Genomic DNA, 21,074 nt, shown 5'->3' on the forward strand with positions numbered 1-21,074 from the left:
CTTCAGCAATCAGGTTCCAGCTGATGTGATCTTCTCATCGCTGCATGTAATAAACATCGAAAGGCTTATCGAATCCCTGTGCGGTTGATAGGTTGTTGGTCATCCTCCAAACTCAGTCCATGCAGCGGATATTGTTTGACTACACGCGAGAGGAATACGCGGCTGATTCCGGGCGACTTGATTTGCTGGCCTTTGCTTGAAATATCTCTCATTCACCAATGCTTACATTGGTCGAATGAATGGGAATTCGGATGCAATCGGTCTGACAATAAGGACAATCTACCACCAGGTTTGTTGAGTTGCATGATTGAGCCTGTGTCCCATTCACCACGTCTCACGAGAACGGCCTTTGCCCCAAAAGAATGGTCGCCGTGTCGCTCCAGTCTCTTCCCCTCACCATGTGCTATGCTACTAAAACTCCTTACAGTGCCACTCCGTGGTGTAGGGCTTCGAAGTCCGTGGCGCGGAGTCCGATACATTCATTGTACGGAGCCGGCGCCACACCAATATTCGGGAAACCGCAGCCTCCCCCTAGCGCTGTACAGTGCGTAGAAATGACACGATGTGCTTGACCCTCGCTTTCCATCTGCTGCTGTCTGCAAGATGTTTGGATGGATAAACAAAACACAGGCATTCCCGCACGGGCTGTCTCGACTAATCCAGCTAAACCTGAAGGGAATACGAAACGTTACGAGCAGACGTAAACGAAGACATCCTCTAGCCAGTAAACGTCATTAGGATATGAAAGCTCATCGAATTACGACCGACTGTGGACGTCATGCGGCTGCGCCTTGGACAAATCCCAATCTTTCGGTTGTGCCTCCCCACAAGTTCATCCTCGCTGATCTGTTTCCCCTCAGAATTAAAACGTGTCGGCTAGCGCTACGACTCTGGCTCAACGTCTCATCGTGTACTTCAATTGCAAGAGTCATCACAGCTCGAGGTTGCAAGATGTGTTCTTTGAGTTCAAGACATCGCCGCAAGGGGATCGCGCGAAACATGGCTGGTTCTTAAGGGATCACGCAACTTGTCTTCGTGGCATTTTATACCTCAATGCGGAATCGATGCTAACGTCCCCGCGCCTTCTCTACGACATCAAACCGTAGTCCCTGTTACGTGAGGTACGCTATCGATAGGGCTCGATGAGGAATTTGCGAATATACATTCCTTGCGCAAGGCAGTCACGACGAGTATAAAAGTAATCTGCCCTATTATTTCCATCCCTTCACACCCACCAGGGAATAGCATCAACAGCCTTCGCTGAAAACCAAACCCACTATCATCAATTCAAAATGCGGTTCTTAATCCTCGTTCCCGCCGTTATGGTATCTCTCACCCAGGCCATTCCAACATCGCACATTGAACGACCCCACTTGAACATGGAGCAAGGCAGTGGAGGTGTACGTCGTCTTCTATCCATATATATATCCAGTAGATGTCTTTCCCTAACTTCACCCCAAGGTCTACATGACAACCGAGCCCTTCTGGGGCTATCGCGAGACGAAGGGGCTGTGGCAATGGTTCAGGATCAAGAACAATGACTGCCACGATCTTACTGTCTAGTGCGCTTTCCTTCCCCGCGATTTATTCTCAAATCCTCTCGATTGACAACGCCTAGTGACAAGCAAATATCCTCTTTCGGCCCTGACGAGGGCGTGAAATGTATTGTTTTTGAGTAGGCTCATATTTGTACTAAAAGCACAGAATTCGAATTGATGGGTGAATGCAGTAAACACCAATGCAAAGGAAAAAGTCTGGAAATCTTTTATCCAGGGTATGCGGATATGAGTTGGAATAGTGAGTTCTTCCTTGTGGTTGTTTTGGGTTGGGGACTAATTCTGAGAAGAATGGGACAACCGAGTTAGTTCCTTCAACTGCACTTTGGAGTGAATGGATGGAGGGAATTTCGTGGCGGATATGATTGTATGCGCCGCAGAATAGTGGCAATGCAACGAAACCATTCCATGATTGAGGATTATGAAGTTCCCTGTGCTCCACACTTTTATTCACGTGCGTCAACTTTGCTCCATTTCATCCCCGCTTCCTCAACCCATAAATCCCCACTACCTTGGGACAAGGCTGCAAAACCGGCATATTCCACCACACCTCTTTCGAACCTCTATGTATCTTATCCCACCCACTAAACGCCTTCAGGACCCGTTTATCTCTTGGCCAAAACTCCACACCGCCGTAGAATCGGTTTCAACAAGACTTGAAGTGCGCTTTGCTAAAAAAAAAAAAACCTCTAGCCAGAGAAACGGGTTCAAATTCCCCCTTGAGACCGATGTGCTCATATCCTCAACCAGTTCACCGTTCGTGGGCATCATATGCGACCCTGTATCGAAAGGGAGGGTGAGTGAGGGGTCGGGGATTATATAGGTATTGTGTTGGAGGGTGAGAGATGATGACATTGTGATTGCTAGGATTTGTAGATACGTTTAGTAGTGTAGATAATTCGGGGTGGAACGAAGAGCAGGATGGTTTCGAGGGGGTTGGGGATCGAGATGACTTGTTACATGAGAGAGGGCATGATGGGCAGAGTGGAGAGAGCGTCTGGTTTCATTGCCTTGTGTGTGAAGGTGGGGTTGGCTTTCGATTATTTTGAAAGCCGTGAGTGAACAAGAGAGACATCGTCTTCAGGTTTTGAGGAAGTTGTGATGTCAGAAAGACAGGTGGACAAGGATCAAGGACGAAGGGCGTGGAGTCCGAAGTCGAAAGCAAGCTGTTGCAGGAGGTTTTCACCTCTCACGTTCATACCGCTCGAGCTAGGGGGTGTGTCGCATACAATTATCCGCCTATCTATATCCTTGTGCTATGCTAGCTAAGAGGTTGACCTTTTGGCAATGCAACACAAGCCATCGTAAGACTAGCGCTCTTCTCATGCGGCTCTTTGTCACACTCCTAGTGTGTAAGATATAGAGTCCCTTCTAATAAAACTATTCCGTATGATGCAATTTAACCTCAAAGCCTCTAATAGCACTAGTCTTACTCCCTTCCCTCCCCCTTTTCCTCAATAGCCTTCGTCTCCACCATCTCGAATCCCTTCAGCGCCTCCCCATACCTTTCCCAAGTCCCTTTTCTATAACCCTCGCAGATCTTCTGTACAAAAGTCTTCTCATTCCATCGGGCCTCCAAAAAGTCCTCAAATGATTCGCCATCTTTGCGGCCAACGCCCCAAGCAGCTTTATACGCTGCCCCCAGGGCACAAGCATTGCCACCAATATCGAGCTTGTAAACTCCATCTGCGCCTCCGAGAACTTCTGCTGCAAGTTCCGCGATGGCTGGATTCACTGCGCCGCCACCGACCATGTAGACACGGCGCGGCTGGGGAGGCAATTCGCCCTGTTTCTCAACTAGATTCTGGGACCGGAGGCGGAGTGAGAGGAACTGAGATTCCAAGATTGCTCGAGCATCGGCATGCGGGATCGGCCATGACTTGTCCTCTGTCTTCGTCTGAGCCGAAGGAGGGGGTACGGCCGTGAGAGTGTTGTTTGCGAAGAGATATCGCCAGATTCCTGCTTTGACACTCGGTACAATTTCTGGCCTTGGGAAGAAGAGTCCTAGGCGCATTGGATCGGAGTTAGGGTCTTTCTGCCCCAGAATAGGGGTGCTGGTAGAGGTCTCGTTGAAGAGATTCCAAGACTTGCTGTCTGCCGAAGAGGAGAGGCCATTGATTGCGTCGCGAATGTGTTCGCGGGCAAGGCCTCCGTTCTTGTAGCAAAGCATGAACATATACAACCCAGGTGTAGTGGGGTGGTTCATGAAATGGTAAGCGGGATCCGGCTTGTACTGTGGAGTCGACATGAGAAACGTTGTCGACGTGCCCAGTGAGACGATAGCATCAGACGAGCGGAGCGGTAGAGCCAAGATAGTAGATGGATTATCTCCTGTGAACGGAATAATCTGGCAAGAAGATGGGAAGTTGTATCGGTTCACGAAATACGAAGCGATGGCGCCGAAACTGCCCCCTCCATCTTCTGGCACATTGCCCAACTTCGACTTGAGATCATCAACGCCTTTGTCCCCGGCGGCAAGTGCCAGAAGATCTTCATACCAACGACCATTCTTAATATCCCAGAGATTCGCTCCGCATACATCGCCAATGTCTATCGGTGCCACTTGGCCTAGAAATATTGATGCGAGGAATGAGGAGACGAGAGAAATACGTGAGGTAGCTTTGTACGCCTCAGGGTACTTTTGATGAAAGCGCATTATCTGCGGCCCACTGAAACGCTGCAAAGACGGCATTAGCTCGATAAACTCCGAGAGTTGGAGCATGCATACATGATGAGCTTTGCTTCCAGTGGCTATCGCCAACTGCATGGGACCCCTCAGAGCCACATCAAAGCGCTCACACTGTTTCTGCGTACTAGCATCCTGCCAATTGGGGCTGAACGGGTGGCTGAAAGCACTTTTCTTCTCTCCTTTTGAGCCTCCTTCCAGTTGTTCCAACAGCGTTTTCCCGGCATCTAGTCCACCAAGCAAAGCCTCTGCATCTCTACTCCAGAACACAGTCCCATGCTGCATTCCAGCTCCAGAAATGCCTTTTATTTTCGAAAAGTCTGCCCCTTGAGCTTCTAGGCGCTGGAGGACTAAGTCGATAGCCTCGAGCCACATTGCTGGAGGAGCAAACACTTCACCCTCAGAGGGATTAGTGAGGACACCTTTGCTGATCCCATATTTTGCAAGGTCAACATCAAAGTCTACCTTCGCCTCATAAGCAAGTTTGAGGTCCGAGTGCACGATAATTCCTGGATGCGTCTGAAGTCAGTCCAGAAGCACGATGGCGGGGTAGCTGAAGCGGGGCACGCTCACCCTTCAGTTGCTGTGTGCTCAGATCAAAACCCAGATATTGGTCAGCCATTGTCGGGATTTTGAAGAAGAACAGACGCAAGAGAAGTGAAAACTACACAGGACATTTAAATAAGCAAGCAACTTCTCATGTGAGGTTGAAAAAACATATTCCTTCCTCACTTAGCTTCGAGCACTGCCGCGTCTTGGGTGTGACGCTTGCCATGAATAATGGGTTTTGCCGGTCGTGCCTGCAGCTTTCGGTTCGTCTCATTGGATCGCGGATAAATATGCGGATTGCCGAATCGAGGGTTGAAGATAGAACTGGTGCTTGGTGAGATGAAGGATGGTGATGAGATGGTGATGAGATGGTTACGAGCTAATGTGTCTGCTTTCTGCTATTAAGAAGATCCTCTTGCACAACACTAGCAATTCTGTCATCCCGCAGCAGCACCACCCACAACACTACCCACTAGCCCGTCCTGCCGAATAGGGCTGTATTCAAGCTCAAAGATCAAAGTGCGCCACCTGTAGCGCAAGCCCGTATAGCCGCAATAGGGAATCCGTCCTATCCAAAGCCAAAACTCCGATTCCGCGTTGTCCTTGATAGATATAATACAGATCACTTCCGTTTCGTCACATTCCCATTGCTCGGCTTGTGATCGTGTCCATGATCGTGGCCATGGGAGTGTGAATGATTCTCCTCCTCTGGCTCTGGGCTGGCCTTAGCGCTCACATCTGGGCCAATGAACTCGTCTGAGAAGTCAGGCTGTTCAGAAGACTTGGACACAAACCGGACCCGGACTCTCTTGACACCTCGGACCTTTGCGCCGACTCTTTCTCGGACCAAGTCTTCCACGCCACGTGTCTGCTCAACGGTCCATGATCCGGGCACGGCAAGTTCTAGATCTATTAAGAAGTTCTGACCGGACTTGACACCCTGTACAGAACGCAGATCGACGTGAGTGGCCACCAATCCAGAATTGATGCTGTCTAGGGCTTTACTAGCTGCCTTGCGGACGTTCCCTTTCATCTCATCTTCAACACCGACGTCTGCGAGTTCAAGCAGGGAGTCTTTCGTGTTGCCCCAACCAGCCTGAACCACCATTAATGAAATCACCAAGCCGCCAACGGGGTCCAGCCACGAGGCATTACTAAGGACGTTTGATCCAGCAATCATGAGCAGTGCGACGAAGGCTGTGAGAGAGTCTACTCGATGATGGTATGCGTTCGAAGCGAGGACGGAAGATTTGCGCTCGTTGGCGACCTTGAGAGCTGAGAGTGCACGTGTCAGCAGAAGCCCTGCACGTGAAGAGTGCTGCAAACCTACTCGCGCGGTACAGCCATTCCTTTATGAGGATCGAACCTCCGGCGAGCCAGGCCGCATTGATATTCGGGCCCAGCTCGCCATGGCCGTGGCCGTGGCCGTGACCGTGACCATGGCTGTGCGGCAAAAAGCCCCAGTGAGCAGCAGCTTCTGCAAAATCAGGAAAGAACTGCTGGCAGAGAGCAATCAGGGCAGCCCAGCCCATCATCAACCCTCCGCCGAGTAGGATGCCGCTGACACCCAAAGAACCCAAGCTCTCCACCTTTCCGTACCCACTGGGGAAACGCTCCGACGGAGGCTTCAAAGACCACGAGACGGTTGCAAGGGTCATGATGTCGCTGACAAGATCTGTGAGACTGTGGATGGCATCGGCAATGAGGGCTGTCACATGGTCAGTCCGGCGAAGCCTGCCTCAGGCGCGCGGGTTGCACTTGCCCTGGCTGTGGAAGACGTAGCCTCCAACGCCCTTTCCTATCGCCATGCCCAGGTTGACATAGAGCCCAATGCGCGTGATTCGCACGCCCGCATCCTTCTTGTTGGAGGAGATCAAATATGTGTTGTCGTGCGAGTGGTGGTGGTGGGAATGCCCAACGTGCGCCCGTGTCTGCGTCTTGGTGGAGCTTGTCATGGCGGAAGGGGAAATGTGTCGTCTGCTGTAGGCGGCCGAGGACCAATTGACGAGGGAGCACGCTGCAGTAGACGAGGCTTTAGTAGAAGTGCGGAGGACGCGCAGCTGGAGGCACTTGACTGCCGGTGAGACTGGGATTGGCGCTGCGGTACAGGAGCCCGATAGTAGGTGAGGTGAACGTGGCCCGTAGGGACACACGCGTCGGAATTGGCCAAAGAGCGACAAGCCATTATTGCACTTGCGCAGGGACATGAGAGGGAGGGCAGCAGAGGAAGACTGCTGGCGAATGCTGTGACGTGGACCTGAGGCTGCAAGACGCATCAGATCTTCCTGCTTGCACTTGAGCCTCCTGCGGTTGCGGCCGGGACGCCGCGCTGGCTGGAGCAGAGAAATCAAGCTCATCCGGGCCCGCCAGTATCTCTCCACTCGCGATGCGGCCCTCTGCAGAGACGCCAATCAGATCATCTTGATTACCCCCCGGTCCCGCATCAACACTGAAAAATTTCACCCTTCTGTCTCCGTCCCCCAGGCCGACTTTTTGCATCGCAGCGTTCCTAGAAATCCAGGCATGCTGCTTCAGTCAGGTGCTCCTGGTATCATTGTCCCTTCCATGAACGACAAGCTCAGCCTTGCCATTTCATGTTTCACGATGTTCACAACTCCGATATACGCGCGTTCGACGACAAAACATTCGGCCATTGTACTGAACTTGTGGCCTAGCGCGCGAACTACATCATGCAGGTGGTGAGAGCTTAGACCTACCTCGTGCTTGAATATGATCATGAAGTAGAAAACAGTATGCTCTATTGAACCCTGCTAGCCACGCAAACGCTATTCAGTCCCCAGTTCTCTAATTTTAGAGCTTCGACTTTGCTACTTCGACTTGGACTGGATCTACTGATCGAGCCAGTATCCAGTCCGCGACGTCGTTCATGAACTTCTGATTTTCCGGGCTAGGCTCGTCATGAACTGCTAAAAGTAAGTAGACAGCTCAGTACACTTCAGCAGTCACTCACGGCGGTGGAAATGGCCTTCGTAGGTCTTGAATTCCTTATCCTTCGCTGGAACACTCTCGAATAGATTTTTTGCGGCACCAAAATTGGTGATGCCATCCTTGCTTCCATGCGCCATGAAAATTCTCGTCACTCCGCCCTCTCCAGCTGCGTCTCCAATCTTGATCTTGCCGCTGGCCAATTCCCCAGTACGGTCCAGCAGTCCAGCAAGCCCTTCGAGGGTTCCGGTGTCATGGCACAGATCATCCTCCAGGAACTGCTTTTGCACAGCAGGATTTCGTGAAATTAGCTGTACATCGAGCTTGTTGACCATTTGTCTATGCGGCAGGAGCTTGCCAGCGAGCCGTCCAAAGAAGACCGTAATTGGCGATGGTTTGGAGGCTGGGCTGAAGTCGACAAAGGCGGATTCTAGCAGGTAGCCCCGAATGTGTTGGCGGATATCCGCGGGACCTTGGGCGGCGTAGCATAGAACCTCACCACCTCCCATAGAATGACCCATGAGGAAGAGTGGAATAGGACATGGAGTGACAGTTTTGATGAACGAAGAAATGTCTTCTAGGACTTGGGAGGTAGGGCCTGTGTGGCCCTTTTCTGATGGCTTCTGGACAGAGCGACCCCATCCTCTGACGAGGTTAGTAAAGAGGTTTCGCCGGATAGAGCTTGAGTTCCTACCTCTGATCAAAGCTATAAACCTCGATGTCTTTAGAAGAAAGGGTTGGGAAGAAACTATTGTATGTATTGCCTGTCTCGCTCTAAGTGGGGGTCTTTGTATTAGGGTGCCGCTAGAAAGGATGCACTCACAATGATCACTGAAACCATGAATGAACACTAGTCGAGCTTTAGCCGGGCCTTCTGTCTGTGTGGCAGGTTAATATGACTTCCAGCTAGCAGTTCCGAGAAGATACCTTCCAGGTTTTCGTATACAACTTCGTCCCATCCTCAAGCGCATGCCAGCCTTCCTCGGTCGTCATGGTTGAGATGTGGATGTGAAGTTGTTAGGTGCAACTAGAAGCAAGAAGCTTGTCCTTGCGAGAAAGGTAAGAGTAGATGAAATAGTTGTTGTCTCTGGCAGCTGAGAGCTGAGACGAAACCGTCTAATCGATAAAGCACGTCGAGCCGAGGCTGCTCTAAAAGCGTCGTAGCTCCGAACCATCACCACTTGAATTCACATGTTGCTCTTCAACATCCCCCTACTCCTCTCTCGGCGCTCGATTCACAAGATGCTATGCTGAACACTTCTGCTAGAATCTTTTTACATCACTCTACATCCCTCACGAATCTGAGGAGGATAAATCCCATTGCCAAAATGCAAACCCGATCATCAACCAAAGCAAGTCTGAGCCATAAAGAGCGGACTGCGACTGAACCACGTAGCAGAGATCTCCATCCTGTTATAGTCGATAGCATAATGGAAGTGGGAGACACCATTAGAACCTTTCGTCTGGCGATTGAGGATAGGCAGAATGGCATAAATGTATTCATGTCTGATTCTTCGTCTTGTTTGGATGCACAAAAGCTAATTCCTTAGCCAAGTTCTTGCCAGGCCAGTGGCTTGATGTCCATGTACCAGGTATAGAGAAAGCTGGTGGCTTCACCATCACATCCTCCCCTCGCGACGCTGTGGCGGCCACAACCCGCTCTTCTAGCCCATTCCTTGAGCTCGCTGTACAGAGGAGTCCCGATAATCCACCTGCGGCGTGGCTATGGCAGCCGACAGAAACTATACTTGGGAGTCAACTAGCCGTTCGGGTTGGAGGAAGTTTTATCTGGCCTCCACCCGGTCTAGACTCCGAGAGAATTAAGCGTGTTGTCTTCATTGCGGGAGGTGTTGGCATCAAGTATGATCTTCATCTGTCATTCCCCACTTTGCATGCTGCCGTGAATCAACTAAGTAACGAAACCTGACGTCCAAGCTAGCCCCCTCATCTCGATGCTCTCATATATTCGAGAAGAGAATGTTCCGCTGGATCACGTTCGACTCTTATATTCTACAAAATTACCATCGAAGACCTCGACAAAGTCTGAAGTCCTGTTCCTCCCTCGAATCCTGGACTTATTTTGCACCTCAAAGCCTCCACCACGCCAGAATCACAGGGATCGCCTAGAACTATTCTTCACAGGCACTTTGGACGGCTCGCTATTATGTTGTAATGAAGATGTGCTCTTCCAGTCTTTTGTGCTACCGGGCTTTGAATCTGAGGGGAACTTACCAGTCGTAGCTTGGGGCGGCCGAATTAATGAGCATGCCTTGTCCAGTGCCGTTGGCAATGAGAAAGAACGAGGTTCTGCGGTCTTCTACGTATGCGGACCACCTGACATGACGGACAGTATCGTCCAATATCTCAAGGACCGAGAAAATGTGGCACCTGAAAGTGTTCTGTGTGAGAAGTGGTGGTAAGGACAATATTCTCGGGTTAGGTATATCCCACCTCTACAACATAAGAATACCTAACTTTTGAGCCCACTTCGGCCTGTCTTCACTCTACTTGAAGGGCCAAATAACCCTTAGTTGGCACAATGGTATTATACAGCTTATGGTTATCTAATTACAAGGGGTCCCACAGCTTCCATTTATGCCTCAGCCTGAGACTAACTAATAGACGATAACCCCTGTTCCACAAGCAAGCTGCGCACCTCAAAACACACCAAAATATCTAAATTTGCGTCTGAATATCTCAATAACTACCTAGTGAAATTTCATAGCAATCTGAATGTAAGCTATTTAATACTGTATTCTTCGTAGCTTCTATCAATGTTTTAGAGCTTTCGCACCTCGTTCTTGTTAACATATGGCAAATTTGCTTAATTTTAGCCCCCATATTTTGATATATTACTAGACTTAGCCGAACGCTCTAACCCTTTAATAGAAGCTATAAAGTATACATAATAGCTTGTATTTAAAAATTGTGGCTTACTATTATGTAGGTGTTGAGATCTTTGAATGCAAAATTTGGATTTTTAGGCATATTCTGCATAGCCACGACCGGAGGCATCCAAAGACATCACTTTATAGTTTCTTCAATTGATCATGCTGCTCCAACAGTAGGCGCACTTTGAATCTGAGGACGCCTGCCTGAGTTTGATTTATCCAATCAGTGGCCCTTTTCTGTCTTCGAATTTGCTGACTGCGTTGACCATATCCCCGCCCATGGTACCGGAATGCTCTAAATCTCGTATTTATCGCTTCCCAGTCTAGAAGACAACCGAAGTCTGCCTTACTAGAAGAACATTACGTATGCGAAAGCCAACAGTCAACTAGTTCTTCTTATTCCTGTATAAATTTCATTAGCATCCGTTCATTTTCGATATCATCTCCAACCTGCTGACGATCCAACCTGGCCACCATGAAGCCTTTATCTCTTCATTTTCTTGTTTCGCTCTCGTTCTGGGGGCTGGCCCGAGGAGAAATCCTAATTCCGGAGCCTGGTGGACCATATGCGGTCGGATATAATACGATGAAACTAGTAGACGAATCGAGAATCGATCCCTACGATCCCGGTCACGGCAAACGAAACGTCATGATGTCCCTATTCTATCCCGTGGCTCGAGAGGACTGCCAGCAGATGTGTTCGATCAACTACATGCCCCCAATCACAGCTACATTTGAGGATGGTTTTGCAGCTGAATTAGGGTTAACACTTCCTAATGGTACATTCGCGTCGATTAATTGGCAATCCTGTTGCAAAGTGTCTCATAGAGGTATCCAGGCCATGGAAAAGTTTCCCGTTGTTCTGTTCTCTCCCGGTCTAGGCGGTTCCCGTCTCCTGTACAGCGCGATGGCGCAAAAGTTGGCGAGCGCCGGCTACGCGGTGGCTACAATGGACCATACATACGAAGGGGTAGTCGTGGAGTATCCTGATGGAAGCTACATAGTGGGCTGGAATCAATCGTACCTGGAATACCTCTTTGACCCGGCTTTCCCGGAGCGGGTGGAATCGGTGCTTGATATTCGAGTGCAGGATGCACAATTCGTATTGACTCAATTAGGACAGCTTGCAGTTGTTAAGAGTCTCATACCTGGAGCTACTTGCGCCTTTAATATCGGACACTCAGGATTCTATGGCCATTCATTCGGCGGTGCAACGGCGTTAGCAGCCCTGGCGAGAGACCATCGCTTGAACGGCGGTCTTAACCTTGATGGATCGCAATATGGAGTCAATCAAGACATCCACCGACCGGCAATGCTATTCGGTCGAGATGACCCTCATTCTCACAATCGCACAAACGACGCTACATGGGCAGCAGTTTGGGACCATATGAAGGGTTGGCGAAGGGAACTGGGATTGAGCCACTCACAACACACCACTTTTATGGACGCTCCCTTGTTGATCAAGATGGCTGGACTACCTGACAGCGACGTAATCAGGGGGATTTTAGGAGAGCTAGACGGAGCGCGCGCATTTGAAATAATCACGAAATACGTTGAAGCGTTCATGGATTTCGCACTGAAGGGGAGACGTAGCGAACTATTCTCAGGGCCCAGTAAAGCCTATCCGGAGATTCGTGTATCCTAAATTCAGAAATACACACAGAGAGCCGCTTGCTGGTGCACTAATTCGACCCATCAATATTTCTCGCATGGTGTGTTCTCGAACCGCTGTTCGGGGCTTGTGGACCCCTCACATTCACATTCAGGATCCGTCAAGCGCTTGATGAAGGTGATATCTTGCTAAGCGCCCACGATGGTTCCAGGACTTGAACATCTCGTGATGCTCGCTCGACTGCTTACACCCCGAAACATCCACGCCTCTCCCAGCCCAACAAAACACCCCTTCGACATTCGAGAAAGAACTATTCACAGGCAGGTAATCCAAGAACCCAAATGCAACAATCTTCAAAACTTGTACCACCGTCAGCTAATATCCATTTTAAGCCCGGTGTGTGCGTTCATGCTGCCCTATCCAATCTTGGGATGCGCATATATTGCACTTCCGAAAGCGGGTATATTATGTGCACGCACTGACAGCATGGAACAGGGATACGCAAGTTAGCTCCCGCATGTCACGCATGGTGATTGGGTGCGCGTCCGCAGTGAGTGGCTTTTGGGGTGATTCGTTTCTGCGATGTGCTGCCACTCAGCGCTTGTCACTGGCACTCTGGAGAGGAGGGGCGCACTTCAACCGCCTGCAATGGATGCCAGCGCTGGGGGCTCGTTCGATGGCTCGGCTGACAGACCTGGCAGCGGGCCAACCGCTGGCGACCACACGGCCAGACGGCAGAGCTGGGCGCTGGGCAGAGCTTGTCGGGAGGGCCTGCCTTTAAACGGGGTTATCCCGCCGCACTCAAGCTTCCTGCATCGCAAAACTAGAGGCTGAGGTCCTGCATATCCATCGTGAACGACGGCCTTCTTGGTCCTGGGACCGCCCAGCGACGACTAATTGACGACGCATTTCGCCTTTCCGTCGACCTTCCGGGACATCGACGTGTGACACGAGCGAGCACTTCGCTCTCCCCGCCCAAGCTGACATCCATTTCGAAGACTGCATCAAACTTAGGACTCCCCCTTCCCCTACACAGCCTGCGATATTCACAATGGGGTTCTTTATTCCACGGCACTGGCGATTCCCTAAGGTCATATGGGCGCTCTTGATCCTCGAGTTCCCGTTTACGGTCGCCAATCTGGCGCTCTTCGGCATCGCGGCACCGAATCTGTATCGGACGATATTATGGCAAGAAGGTGGGATGCATGGCTACAATAGCGATCCATCTACTGTATTGTATGCGGCTGCAAATCATCGGCCTGTGAAGACACCGCTGGTTTGGAGTAATTTGTAAGCTCCTCCTGTTTCCAGAGGATTGTCGAGATGATGAGAGAATGAAAAGAACGATCAAGTGCTGACACTCCGCCCAGCCAAACTCAATTCAACCTCGTAGTCGGCGTCTTCAGCATGTTTGTCCTACTCACCAAATTCACTATGTTCACCGTACACGCCTTCTGGCCGCTGCTATCTCTCATCGTCCACCTTGCGCTCGTCGCTCTCTGGGCCGTTAGCATCCACGCCCAGACGGCGCCGGACACGATTGACCCAAAGAGAGCTAACAACGGGCCGCCGTGGTATATCACTAAAAACTGCAATGTCTCGAGCTCGACGAGAATCAAAGGGTACTGTATGCAAGCGAAGAGTGCGTTTGCTGTTAGTGTGGTTATGCTGTATGTCTACCCCTTACCTCTCCTCCCCCCCAAACAAAATCCTAACATCCACCCTCCCTAAGCGTCCTCTTCGCCACTCACGCTATCATCGCCGCCTACTCTCTCCGCCCCACCAAAGAAGCCCGCATCGCACACGACCAAAAAGTCGCCGAAAAGAAAGCAGAGAAAGAGCTCTACGAATCCTCGCCCTATGACAACGAAATGACGGCGGATGAGCAATGGCAGCATATGTGGGAGCTGCAGCAATTGCCAAGAACTCCGGGCACTGCCGGTGGAATGCGGAGTCCCATGACGCCGAGGACGAAGGCGTTCAACTCGTTGGATGGAGGCCAGGGACACTATGCGAGAGAACCGCATCAGCCGGTGAGTCCAGTTGCGGAGGAGGAGCATGGGCAGTGGTATGAGGGGAGAGGGAAGGGGCAAGGGCAGGCCGTGTAGATGGGGTTGGAGACTAGGTGCAGAGAAGAGAGAGTGGAGAGGGATATAGAACGTGAGGGATGAGAGATATTTTGGGATGTCTTTTGCGGCGTTCGAGCGAGTGGGCATGTTTGGGATACCTATCTGACACCCACTTTTTGGGTTATGGGATCTTGATGGGGATGTTATATACCTGGCGTACGCTTTGGGTTGTTTCGTCGGGCTTTTTATCGAGTAGGCATGAGATAACTGACCTTGTATCAATCCTTTGTCATCATCTAATATACCCCCATGAAACAAATTGTCAAAGGGATGTAATATTGCTGAAATCTTAGAATGTCTGTCATGAGCTATGGATAGAGAAAAGCATTCACACGTCACAATCACACAACTATAAGTAAAGCTCACTACATAGACTGAGCCCGCGTCGCTAATTGCCCCATCCCAACACCATGCGCGAACCATTAAACAACTTCGACAGGCTGCTTTCAGCAGCAGTCAGCGCTATCTACTGACTAGAGTAACTTTGCACCAAGCATGAGACATGAAAAGTGTAAAGTACGACATGTTTGGTTCCCATTAATGTCCTCCCTAACTCCAGCAACCCGAATATACTGTAATCCTCCCTCACACCTTCAAAAACCTAATACTCTCCAACTGCTCCTTCCCACTCGTCTTTAAACTCACCCCCTTCACATCTTCCAAATCCCTTAACCCCTTCTCTAACCCCAACTTCTGCATCCCCCAACTATCGCTCCCTAGCGGCAACCTCAACGGAATCTCACCCTCACTTCCCGCCCCATTCCTCACAATTTCATACATAGCCCTTACCACATCCCCCGCCTCCGCCCAATTCCTCGTCGCCTCAGGACTACTCTTATACACCCTGATCTGATTAGTCGGGAGCTTCGGATCCGTGTATGCTGGGTGCGGGACCTCGCCACCCTGCGCTGTAGACGTGGATATGTAATTTGTTTTCACGCCGCCAGGCTCGATGCAACAGAAATGGATATTCCATTCCTCTGGCATCTCCTTACTAACAGCTTCCGTGAAGCCTTCTAGTGCGAATTTCGACGCGTGGTAGAAGGCATTTCCGGGGAACGCGAGACGGCCGCCCATGGACGTTACTTGTAACACCACGCCGCCTTGCTGGCCAGACGTAGGGTTGTTATCTCGGAATATGGGGAGCGTGAGTTGGGTCAGTAGCGCGGCGCCGAAGAAGTTGGTTTCCATGATGGAGTGGGCCTGGGACATGGGTACACCTTCTGTGTCAGCGAGGAGGCCGTAGCCGGCGTTGTTGACTAGGACGTCGATTCGAGACCATTTTTGGAGTGTGGCGGTGAGAGCTGCGCGGATGGAGGATTCGGAAGTTACATCTAGTGCGAGTTTGAGGGTGTTGGGCGTGGTAGGGAGGGAGGAGAGAGAGGATGGGTTGCGGGCGGTTGCGACGACTCGGGAAGAGGTGTTGGTGGTGAGATAGGAGACGAGTTCATTGCCGATGCCTGTCGAACAGCCCGTTATAAACCAGACTGCATCTGGAGGGAGAGAGTATGGGGCCATGGTTTGGAGTGTATGTGAGAGATGTGGAAGAACGGAAGATCTCGAGTGTATTGGAAACAAAGCTTTTAGAACGTGAAGACAGGCTGTAGGAAGAAAGGTTGGAAGTGGTTTACAGACACATCATAGCGGAGACTGGTCCAGCACTATATACCACACCCACCGTTCAAAATCTCTCCCTTTTATGTTCCATGATTTTCATTCGCCCATGGCGATACCTCGAGCGGATGTTGAGGCTGAGGCTCGACCTATCTCCACCGCACCTCCGCTTAGTAACGCGACGAGAAAGGAAATCACTTCCAGTCTAGAATAGCTACTGTGTGCCTCGCGTTAGGGAACTGTGTAAAGGGAAAGTTGAAGGGGGGCAGTGTTCAGTTGAGTGAGCGGAGTTAAATCAAGACTTGATGAGGCAACGGCGTTTGTGGTTGGGATTAGCCAATCAAATGGCGGACGGACGAACAGACGGACAACGGGGGATAAGTACTGAGAGAAAACGAAGGGAGAAAGAGGGCAATGTCGCTTGAAAATTGTCGAAGGCGATGTAGGAGTGTGCTATCATTCGCGACTATCTACAACAAAGTTGCTAGTTAAAGCACTTATGGTTTGTCAAGCGTTCCAAGGGTCCTCAGCTTGCGCCAGAGACAAAGGCCAAGTAATATTGAAGTGCAACTGGTACACTTCAAAGCCTGGAGGTGGGTGCCAGCCCCCGTCCCGTTCTTGCTTAAGACATTACGCCATACAGTCAGTAGAAGCGGGTTAAATAGAGTTCACCGATACTATCAAGTCCGTGTCATTACGACAGCCTGACCTTCGGAACGCTGATGTTCAATAGTGATTACGCTCCTGAGCACTGGGGCTCATTGCCGTTTTAGAAAGTCCCTTAGAAGCATTCATCAGGCGACGTAGAACGGTTGGTGATATCAGGTGTTCTTGCCTAAGCATCACGTCGCATTCTCTGTTTCTGAGCCCGACTTTGATTCACTTTTCAGTTGTGTCTCAATTTCCGCTGGGTTTGAACTCGATCCCACCGAACCGCTCCTCCTAAGAGCGGCAAGTTCTCTTCGTAGCGCTTCCATTTCCAAGTCTTTTTGGTCGATCAATTTGTCCTTCTCAGAACATTGTTTCTGGAGTTGCTTGATGTACTCAATGGCGCTCTCGACCTTAGCCGCTTTTGAGTTGTTCGTTTGAGCACCCCCACTCGAGTCCGGACTTTTGGCATCCCTAGCATCCCTGGCGTGAATCTGAGGCGAGGGGAGGAGCTGTTGCATTTCTTGAAGTGCCGTGTTAATTCGATTTCGGCGACCTTGTTCAGCAATCTTGTGGGACGTCCGTTTTGATGTCAAGTTAGTCGATAACGACGTAGGATAGTTCACTCCGGGCACAGTTGTGCCGTCGAGGATATTCTGATAATTAGACTTGGATGCAAGTAAGAGAGCGTGAGTGTCATCAGAAACCGCTGTTCTTTATTAGCACGGTTTCTATCGAATCGATGGAGAATCTTACCACCCTCAGGGAGTAGAGGTTTTATGCTTGGAGAGATCTTTGGCCTCAAGGCCGGACTGACGAGGGCCGAACTCGTGCTGTTTCTCTTCTTCGAAGTCCTTCCCACTTTAGAGTCCGCTCTTCGTCCAGTTCCCAATGCGAATCCGGGGCTAGTTGGAGACGAGATAGCACTAAGCATTGGACTCGGTTTACCCGACAACGCTGCTGTTGCAGAGGGCGTACTTAAGGGTCCTAACTTGGGCGTTTTCCGGGCAGGTATCCGTGGCGTCGGCTGGTCATCTTCTTGAGTTATGGTATCAATGCACGACAGTGGAGGTCTGTCTGCGGAGGCAGCTTCTGGAAGGGTGAGCTCCTCTAGGGGCGGCATTTCTTGTGGTGCGACGATATTGGGCGACTGTTGAAGGCGCATCAGAGATGCTGGTGTCGCTGGGCATGCTCTTTGACTGGGTGTTGCGCTTTGATTACCCTTGGCCACAATGGCGGGAGAATGTGTCACCGAGGACGGCTTTGGAGGCGGGCCCATTTCGGACAGAGGTTCAGGAGAGATGGATTCGGTGCCAGAGCTGTCACAACTGCGCGGCACAGGGTGTCTACTGGAGGGCGCGCGCGCTGAGTTTAATCGCTGTGCTTCTTCGAGCAGGTCACTAACCTCCTTCGGGTGGACCGTTGATGACAATGTTCCCTTCCGTCTTGAGGGTTTCACAATCGGAGACTGTCGCACTCGGCTGGGGGGGTGCCTCTTGTTGCTCCGTAGCCTTCGGCTGGGCTCTGGTTCGGGGATGGCAGCCTCGCCCAACATGTCTATGTCCACATCCACAGGCGACGTGGCGGCAGAGCTTCCCGAGGTGTTGTACTGGCTGGCATGGCTGTGTGTCTGCTGCTGGTGCTGCTGGTGCTGCTGTGCGTTCAGTGCGGGCGACGTCAGGGGACTGAAGTAAGCGCCTGGGACAGTTGTGAAGTCGGGAATCTGGAAGCGCGCATCATGAGGGGTAACAGCGGGAGAGACGAGTGGGGTGAATGCCTACAGGTGAGTTAGCTGTTTCCTGCGACTATAACCTCCCACGTCCACGTACAGCGTCTTCCTTCCTTATCTGATAACGCTGGTCGAATAGAGCCTGCTGTGGATCCATCTGCTGGAGGTAGCGCGCGGCATTGGCGTGGATTTCGACGCTGTTGGGTGTGGGCGGGACGCCAGAATGTGGGCGGAAGATTTGGTCCGGCGCGGCAGAGAAGGGCGGAACGTTTCCCTGGGTATATTGTGGCATGTTGAAATCGAAGAAGCTGTTCTCCGACTGCGGCATCTCGTTCCCCCCCATTGCGCTCTGCTGCTGCTGCTGCTGCTGCGACGACATCGCGGCCCCACCATCACGATGGTCCTGTGAGACAGCCGGCGAGAAATGATTTTGCAGATGTTGAACGTCGAGCGAGTCGGCCAAGTCAGCGAGTTGTTGGGACGTGTCATGGTCGCTCGCGCCGTTGGTGTAATCGATGGGGAAGTCAAGGTCGAGGGTGTCGAAGTCGATCAGGCTCCCAAAGTCGTGGTCGGCGGAGGCGCTCATTGGGTCATACGGTTCTGCCCCGGACCATGAGGAGCCTGCGTCATTCATTATCTGCGCCCGTGGCTGGGTCAGTGTCGAGGACAAAGGGGAGACGTCGAGCAGGGCTGCTTTTCTTTTCTCGGGTTGGTGGGGCTAGCAGAGAGTGGTCGGCGATGGCAGCGCACGCCAGACATGGGGGCTCCACGCAAAAGGCGATGGCTTGGGGGCACTCGTTGACGATGCTCTGCGCAGCACTTTTCGAGCGGAGGGGAGAGATAGAAAGAGAGAGAGCGCGGCGGAGAAGGACCGTCGACAGTGAGGTCGGTATTCCCCCCCTGCGACTCCCCACGCTGTTAGATAAACTTGACCGATTCCCCAACAACCACCCGCATGCACGGCCTTCGCTGTGGCTGACACGTCGCCTTCGGGGCTTCGAGAACACAGCTTCAAGGTCATATGTCCACCAAAGGCGCATTTGCTCTTCGCACGCTCCATTATAACCGATGCGCGGCCCTCAATCGAAGCCTGGGAACATGTGGTTGAGGGGTGCGAGACAATCAGCTCCGAACTCGCCGCAGGACGTGGGATGGATGCACCGGACAGTTCCCAGGTGACCCACCCCGATATCTATTCTCACAGCCCGAGCAGTGTTCTGGAATGAATCCAGGCCCTTAGTTGCTCCTATGAACGCCTGGTGAAACCGACGAGAGACAAAGAGTCGACCAAAAGCCTCTGTTCTTTCATGTCAGACCATAGTAGTTGACTGTGATCATTGAACAGCGGCCAGTGGATACGGATACCTGGACACACACAGGCCGCGAGAGCTCCAGACCTTAACAGCCGCACATCCGCCGCGTCTTTCAGGCGATAATTTCTCGGTGGACCTGCTTCAAGCGTTGACGAAGGACTGGGGAAGTGAGCGCCAATCAATACCTCTCCAGCCACGACGCAACACTATCATTCTCAAGAGGATGCCGAGGCGAACTCTGCACGGGCTGCTGCAGTTCAGCGGTCGGATGCCGCTCGGTGCCCGCGGCGCAGCCCGACGACCGCTGATGAAGGCCTGCAGAGTCCCGAAGAAACGGTTGCTGTCGTTTGCACGTTGACGCAGAGCCTGTCACCTATCCGTGCAAAACGCGCACTCGTCGCGCAAGCATCGCTTTAAATATTTCCCTCTCTGACTTTCTTTTTTAAAGTGCATTTTGGTTCACTAGGTGGTCCGTCGCGCCATCATCAGTCGCGCCTGGGGCAATCTCGCGTAGCTGTCAAATTGACGCTGGCCTAAGCCGAGCCCACCAACGCCTCCGTGACCTGCCCGTTGCGGGAAAATGCCCTTGGATTAGATCGTCAGAATCCACAGACAACTTTGCGCCATGTGTGGTCCTCGGTCTTGACTCAGTGAGGATAAGTAGAAAAGCGAAAGCGAGCGAGCATGGTAGTTAGAAACTGCTTTTATCTCATGATTTGAAATACCTGTCAAGGCAAGAAGGTCGACTAGGAACACAGAATCTCCCATCGCGCTAGAGAAGCCGATGATCGCTTTTCCCATAATGTACACATTGCAGAAAGTACATGGCCCGTCCGAATTCAATGTCCCAGGAGAGCACCTTGGGTATTATCCACCATCACACAAAAAGGTATATGAAAGAACTTTGCCGTGAAGAGGCACCACATAACGCCGTTGCTTTGACATGACCACCAGCACTTCTCGTCGTCATTTGTCTACATGACGGCGCAGCAGCCGTTGCTTTGTTGTGGCGCATAAGGGTCATCGCGCTTATCGATCTGGGACAGCAAGTCAGCCTTGTGTTCTGTGGGGAATGAGATGGTGATGGCGTGGGATCACATGCCGTTCCCCATCGTGATGGCACCATCCAGTCCTTAGGTTCCTTGTCCGTGAACGCAATGAGACTACGGGCACGCGGTCAGTCCAAAACTCCCATGTGCTGCATTACAAATCGGCAATGGGGCTCCTACTCGAGGGCGGCTTCCGACACTGGTATCCTGCGGCGGTCCAGGTCTTCTCGGAGTCTCTGGTTGAGCTCGGTGAGCCGGCGGAGCTTCAATTCTGCCATGCTTTGCTTCTTGCTCTTTCCGTCTCCGCCGGTGCGGATCTCGTACGGTGCAGCCATCATTCTGGGCGACGGTG

The 21,074-nt window shown here is 51.6% G+C and overlaps 11 protein-coding genes across 11 annotated transcripts; 5 read left to right on the forward strand and 6 right to left on the reverse strand.

Moving 5' to 3' along the window:
* Positions 1–741: 741 nt before the first annotated feature.
* Positions 742–2,919, forward strand: BDR25DRAFT_349490 (uncharacterized protein; the record flags this gene model as incomplete). Its single annotated transcript, XM_033694558.1, has 15 exons — positions 742–848; positions 881–1,102; positions 1,148–1,190; positions 1,239–1,400; positions 1,462–1,562; positions 1,619–1,675; positions 1,730–1,817; positions 1,866–2,123; positions 2,155–2,217; positions 2,281–2,352; positions 2,380–2,412; positions 2,477–2,556; positions 2,580–2,654; positions 2,689–2,772; positions 2,856–2,919. The coding sequence occupies 15 exons, from the start codon at positions 742–744 to the stop codon at positions 2,917–2,919; spliced, it is 1,509 nt and encodes a 502-aa protein (XP_033553212.1).
* Positions 2,920–2,985: 66 nt separating this feature from the next.
* On the reverse strand, positions 2,986–4,864 carry BDR25DRAFT_210683 (xylulose kinase; the record flags this gene model as incomplete). The annotated part of the gene is made up of 3 exons (XM_033684659.1): positions 2,986–4,233; positions 4,285–4,751; positions 4,816–4,864. The coding sequence occupies 3 exons, from the start codon at positions 4,862–4,864 to the stop codon at positions 2,986–2,988; spliced, it is 1,764 nt and encodes a 587-aa protein (XP_033553213.1).
* Positions 4,865–5,413: 549 nt separating this feature from the next.
* On the reverse strand, positions 5,414–6,746 carry BDR25DRAFT_321850 (uncharacterized protein; the record flags this gene model as incomplete). Its single annotated transcript, XM_033691995.1, has 3 exons — positions 5,414–6,066; positions 6,122–6,499; positions 6,554–6,746. The coding sequence occupies 3 exons, from the start codon at positions 6,744–6,746 to the stop codon at positions 5,414–5,416; spliced, it is 1,224 nt and encodes a 407-aa protein (XP_033553214.1).
* Positions 6,747–7,429: 683 nt separating this feature from the next.
* Positions 7,430–8,817, reverse strand: BDR25DRAFT_252319 (alpha/beta-hydrolase). The gene is made up of 5 exons (XM_033686169.1): positions 8,665–8,817; positions 8,561–8,615; positions 8,432–8,501; positions 7,763–8,382; positions 7,430–7,715 (listed from the first exon to the last, which is right to left on the reverse strand). The coding sequence occupies exons 1-5, from the start codon at positions 8,728–8,730 to the stop codon at positions 7,603–7,605; spliced, it is 924 nt and encodes a 307-aa protein (XP_033553215.1). The 5' UTR covers positions 8,731–8,817; the 3' UTR covers positions 7,430–7,602.
* A 248-nt stretch (positions 8,818–9,065) lies between these two features.
* On the forward strand, positions 9,066–10,157 carry BDR25DRAFT_210488 (uncharacterized protein; the record flags this gene model as incomplete). The annotated part of the gene is made up of 3 exons (XM_033684649.1): positions 9,066–9,233; positions 9,293–9,597; positions 9,677–10,157. The coding sequence occupies 3 exons, from the start codon at positions 9,066–9,068 to the stop codon at positions 10,155–10,157; spliced, it is 954 nt and encodes a 317-aa protein (XP_033553216.1).
* An 829-nt stretch (positions 10,158–10,986) lies between these two features.
* Positions 10,987–12,298, forward strand: BDR25DRAFT_300405 (PAF acetylhydrolase family protein). The gene has a single exon (XM_033689364.1). It carries the CDS (start codon positions 11,104–11,106, stop codon positions 12,271–12,273), a length of 1,170 nt encoding a protein of 389 aa, XP_033553217.1. The 5' UTR covers positions 10,987–11,103; the 3' UTR covers positions 12,274–12,298.
* A 235-nt stretch (positions 12,299–12,533) lies between these two features.
* BDR25DRAFT_65502 (uncharacterized protein) lies at positions 12,534–13,156 on the forward strand. Its single transcript, XM_033698881.1, has 2 exons — positions 12,534–12,564; positions 12,736–13,156. The coding sequence occupies exon 2, from the start codon at positions 12,758–12,760 to the stop codon at positions 13,019–13,021; it is 264 nt and encodes an 87-aa protein (XP_033553218.1). The 5' UTR covers positions 12,534–12,564; positions 12,736–12,757; the 3' UTR covers positions 13,022–13,156.
* On the forward strand, positions 12,866–14,629 carry BDR25DRAFT_252328 (uncharacterized protein). The gene is made up of 3 exons (XM_033686170.1): positions 12,866–13,530; positions 13,611–13,910; positions 13,973–14,629. Exons 1-3 carry the CDS (start codon positions 13,292–13,294, stop codon positions 14,346–14,348), a joined length of 915 nt encoding a protein of 304 aa, XP_033553219.1. The 5' UTR covers positions 12,866–13,291; the 3' UTR covers positions 14,349–14,629.
* Positions 14,630–14,917: 288 nt separating this feature from the next.
* Positions 14,918–15,887, reverse strand: BDR25DRAFT_375299 (short-chain dehydrogenase/reductase-like protein SDR; the record flags this gene model as incomplete). The annotated part of the gene is made up of 1 exon (XM_033697383.1): positions 14,918–15,887. One exon carries the CDS (start codon positions 15,885–15,887, stop codon positions 14,955–14,957), a length of 933 nt encoding a protein of 310 aa, XP_033553220.1. The 3' UTR covers positions 14,918–14,954.
* Positions 15,888–16,392: 505 nt separating this feature from the next.
* Positions 16,393–19,233, reverse strand: BDR25DRAFT_277464 (uncharacterized protein). The gene is made up of 3 exons (XM_033687615.1): positions 18,461–19,233; positions 17,388–18,408; positions 16,393–17,340 (listed from the first exon to the last, which is right to left on the reverse strand). The coding sequence occupies exons 1-3, from the start codon at positions 18,992–18,994 to the stop codon at positions 16,826–16,828; spliced, it is 2,070 nt and encodes a 689-aa protein (XP_033553221.1). The 5' UTR covers positions 18,995–19,233; the 3' UTR covers positions 16,393–16,825.
* A 1,414-nt stretch (positions 19,234–20,647) lies between these two features.
* BDR25DRAFT_321855 (G-protein complex gamma subunit Ste18/GpgA) lies at positions 20,648–21,060 on the reverse strand (the record flags this gene model as incomplete). The annotated part of the gene is made up of 3 exons (XM_033691996.1): positions 20,648–20,710; positions 20,776–20,836; positions 20,903–21,060. The coding sequence occupies 3 exons, from the start codon at positions 21,058–21,060 to the stop codon at positions 20,648–20,650; spliced, it is 282 nt and encodes a 93-aa protein (XP_033553222.1).
* Positions 21,061–21,074: the final 14 nt, after the last annotated feature.

This window comes from Lindgomyces ingoldianus, assembly GCF_010093535.1.
Source record: "Lindgomyces ingoldianus strain ATCC 200398 unplaced genomic scaffold BDR25scaffold_3, whole genome shotgun sequence".
Taxonomy (NCBI): Eukaryota; Fungi; Ascomycota; class Dothideomycetes; order Pleosporales; family Lindgomycetaceae; genus Lindgomyces; species Lindgomyces ingoldianus.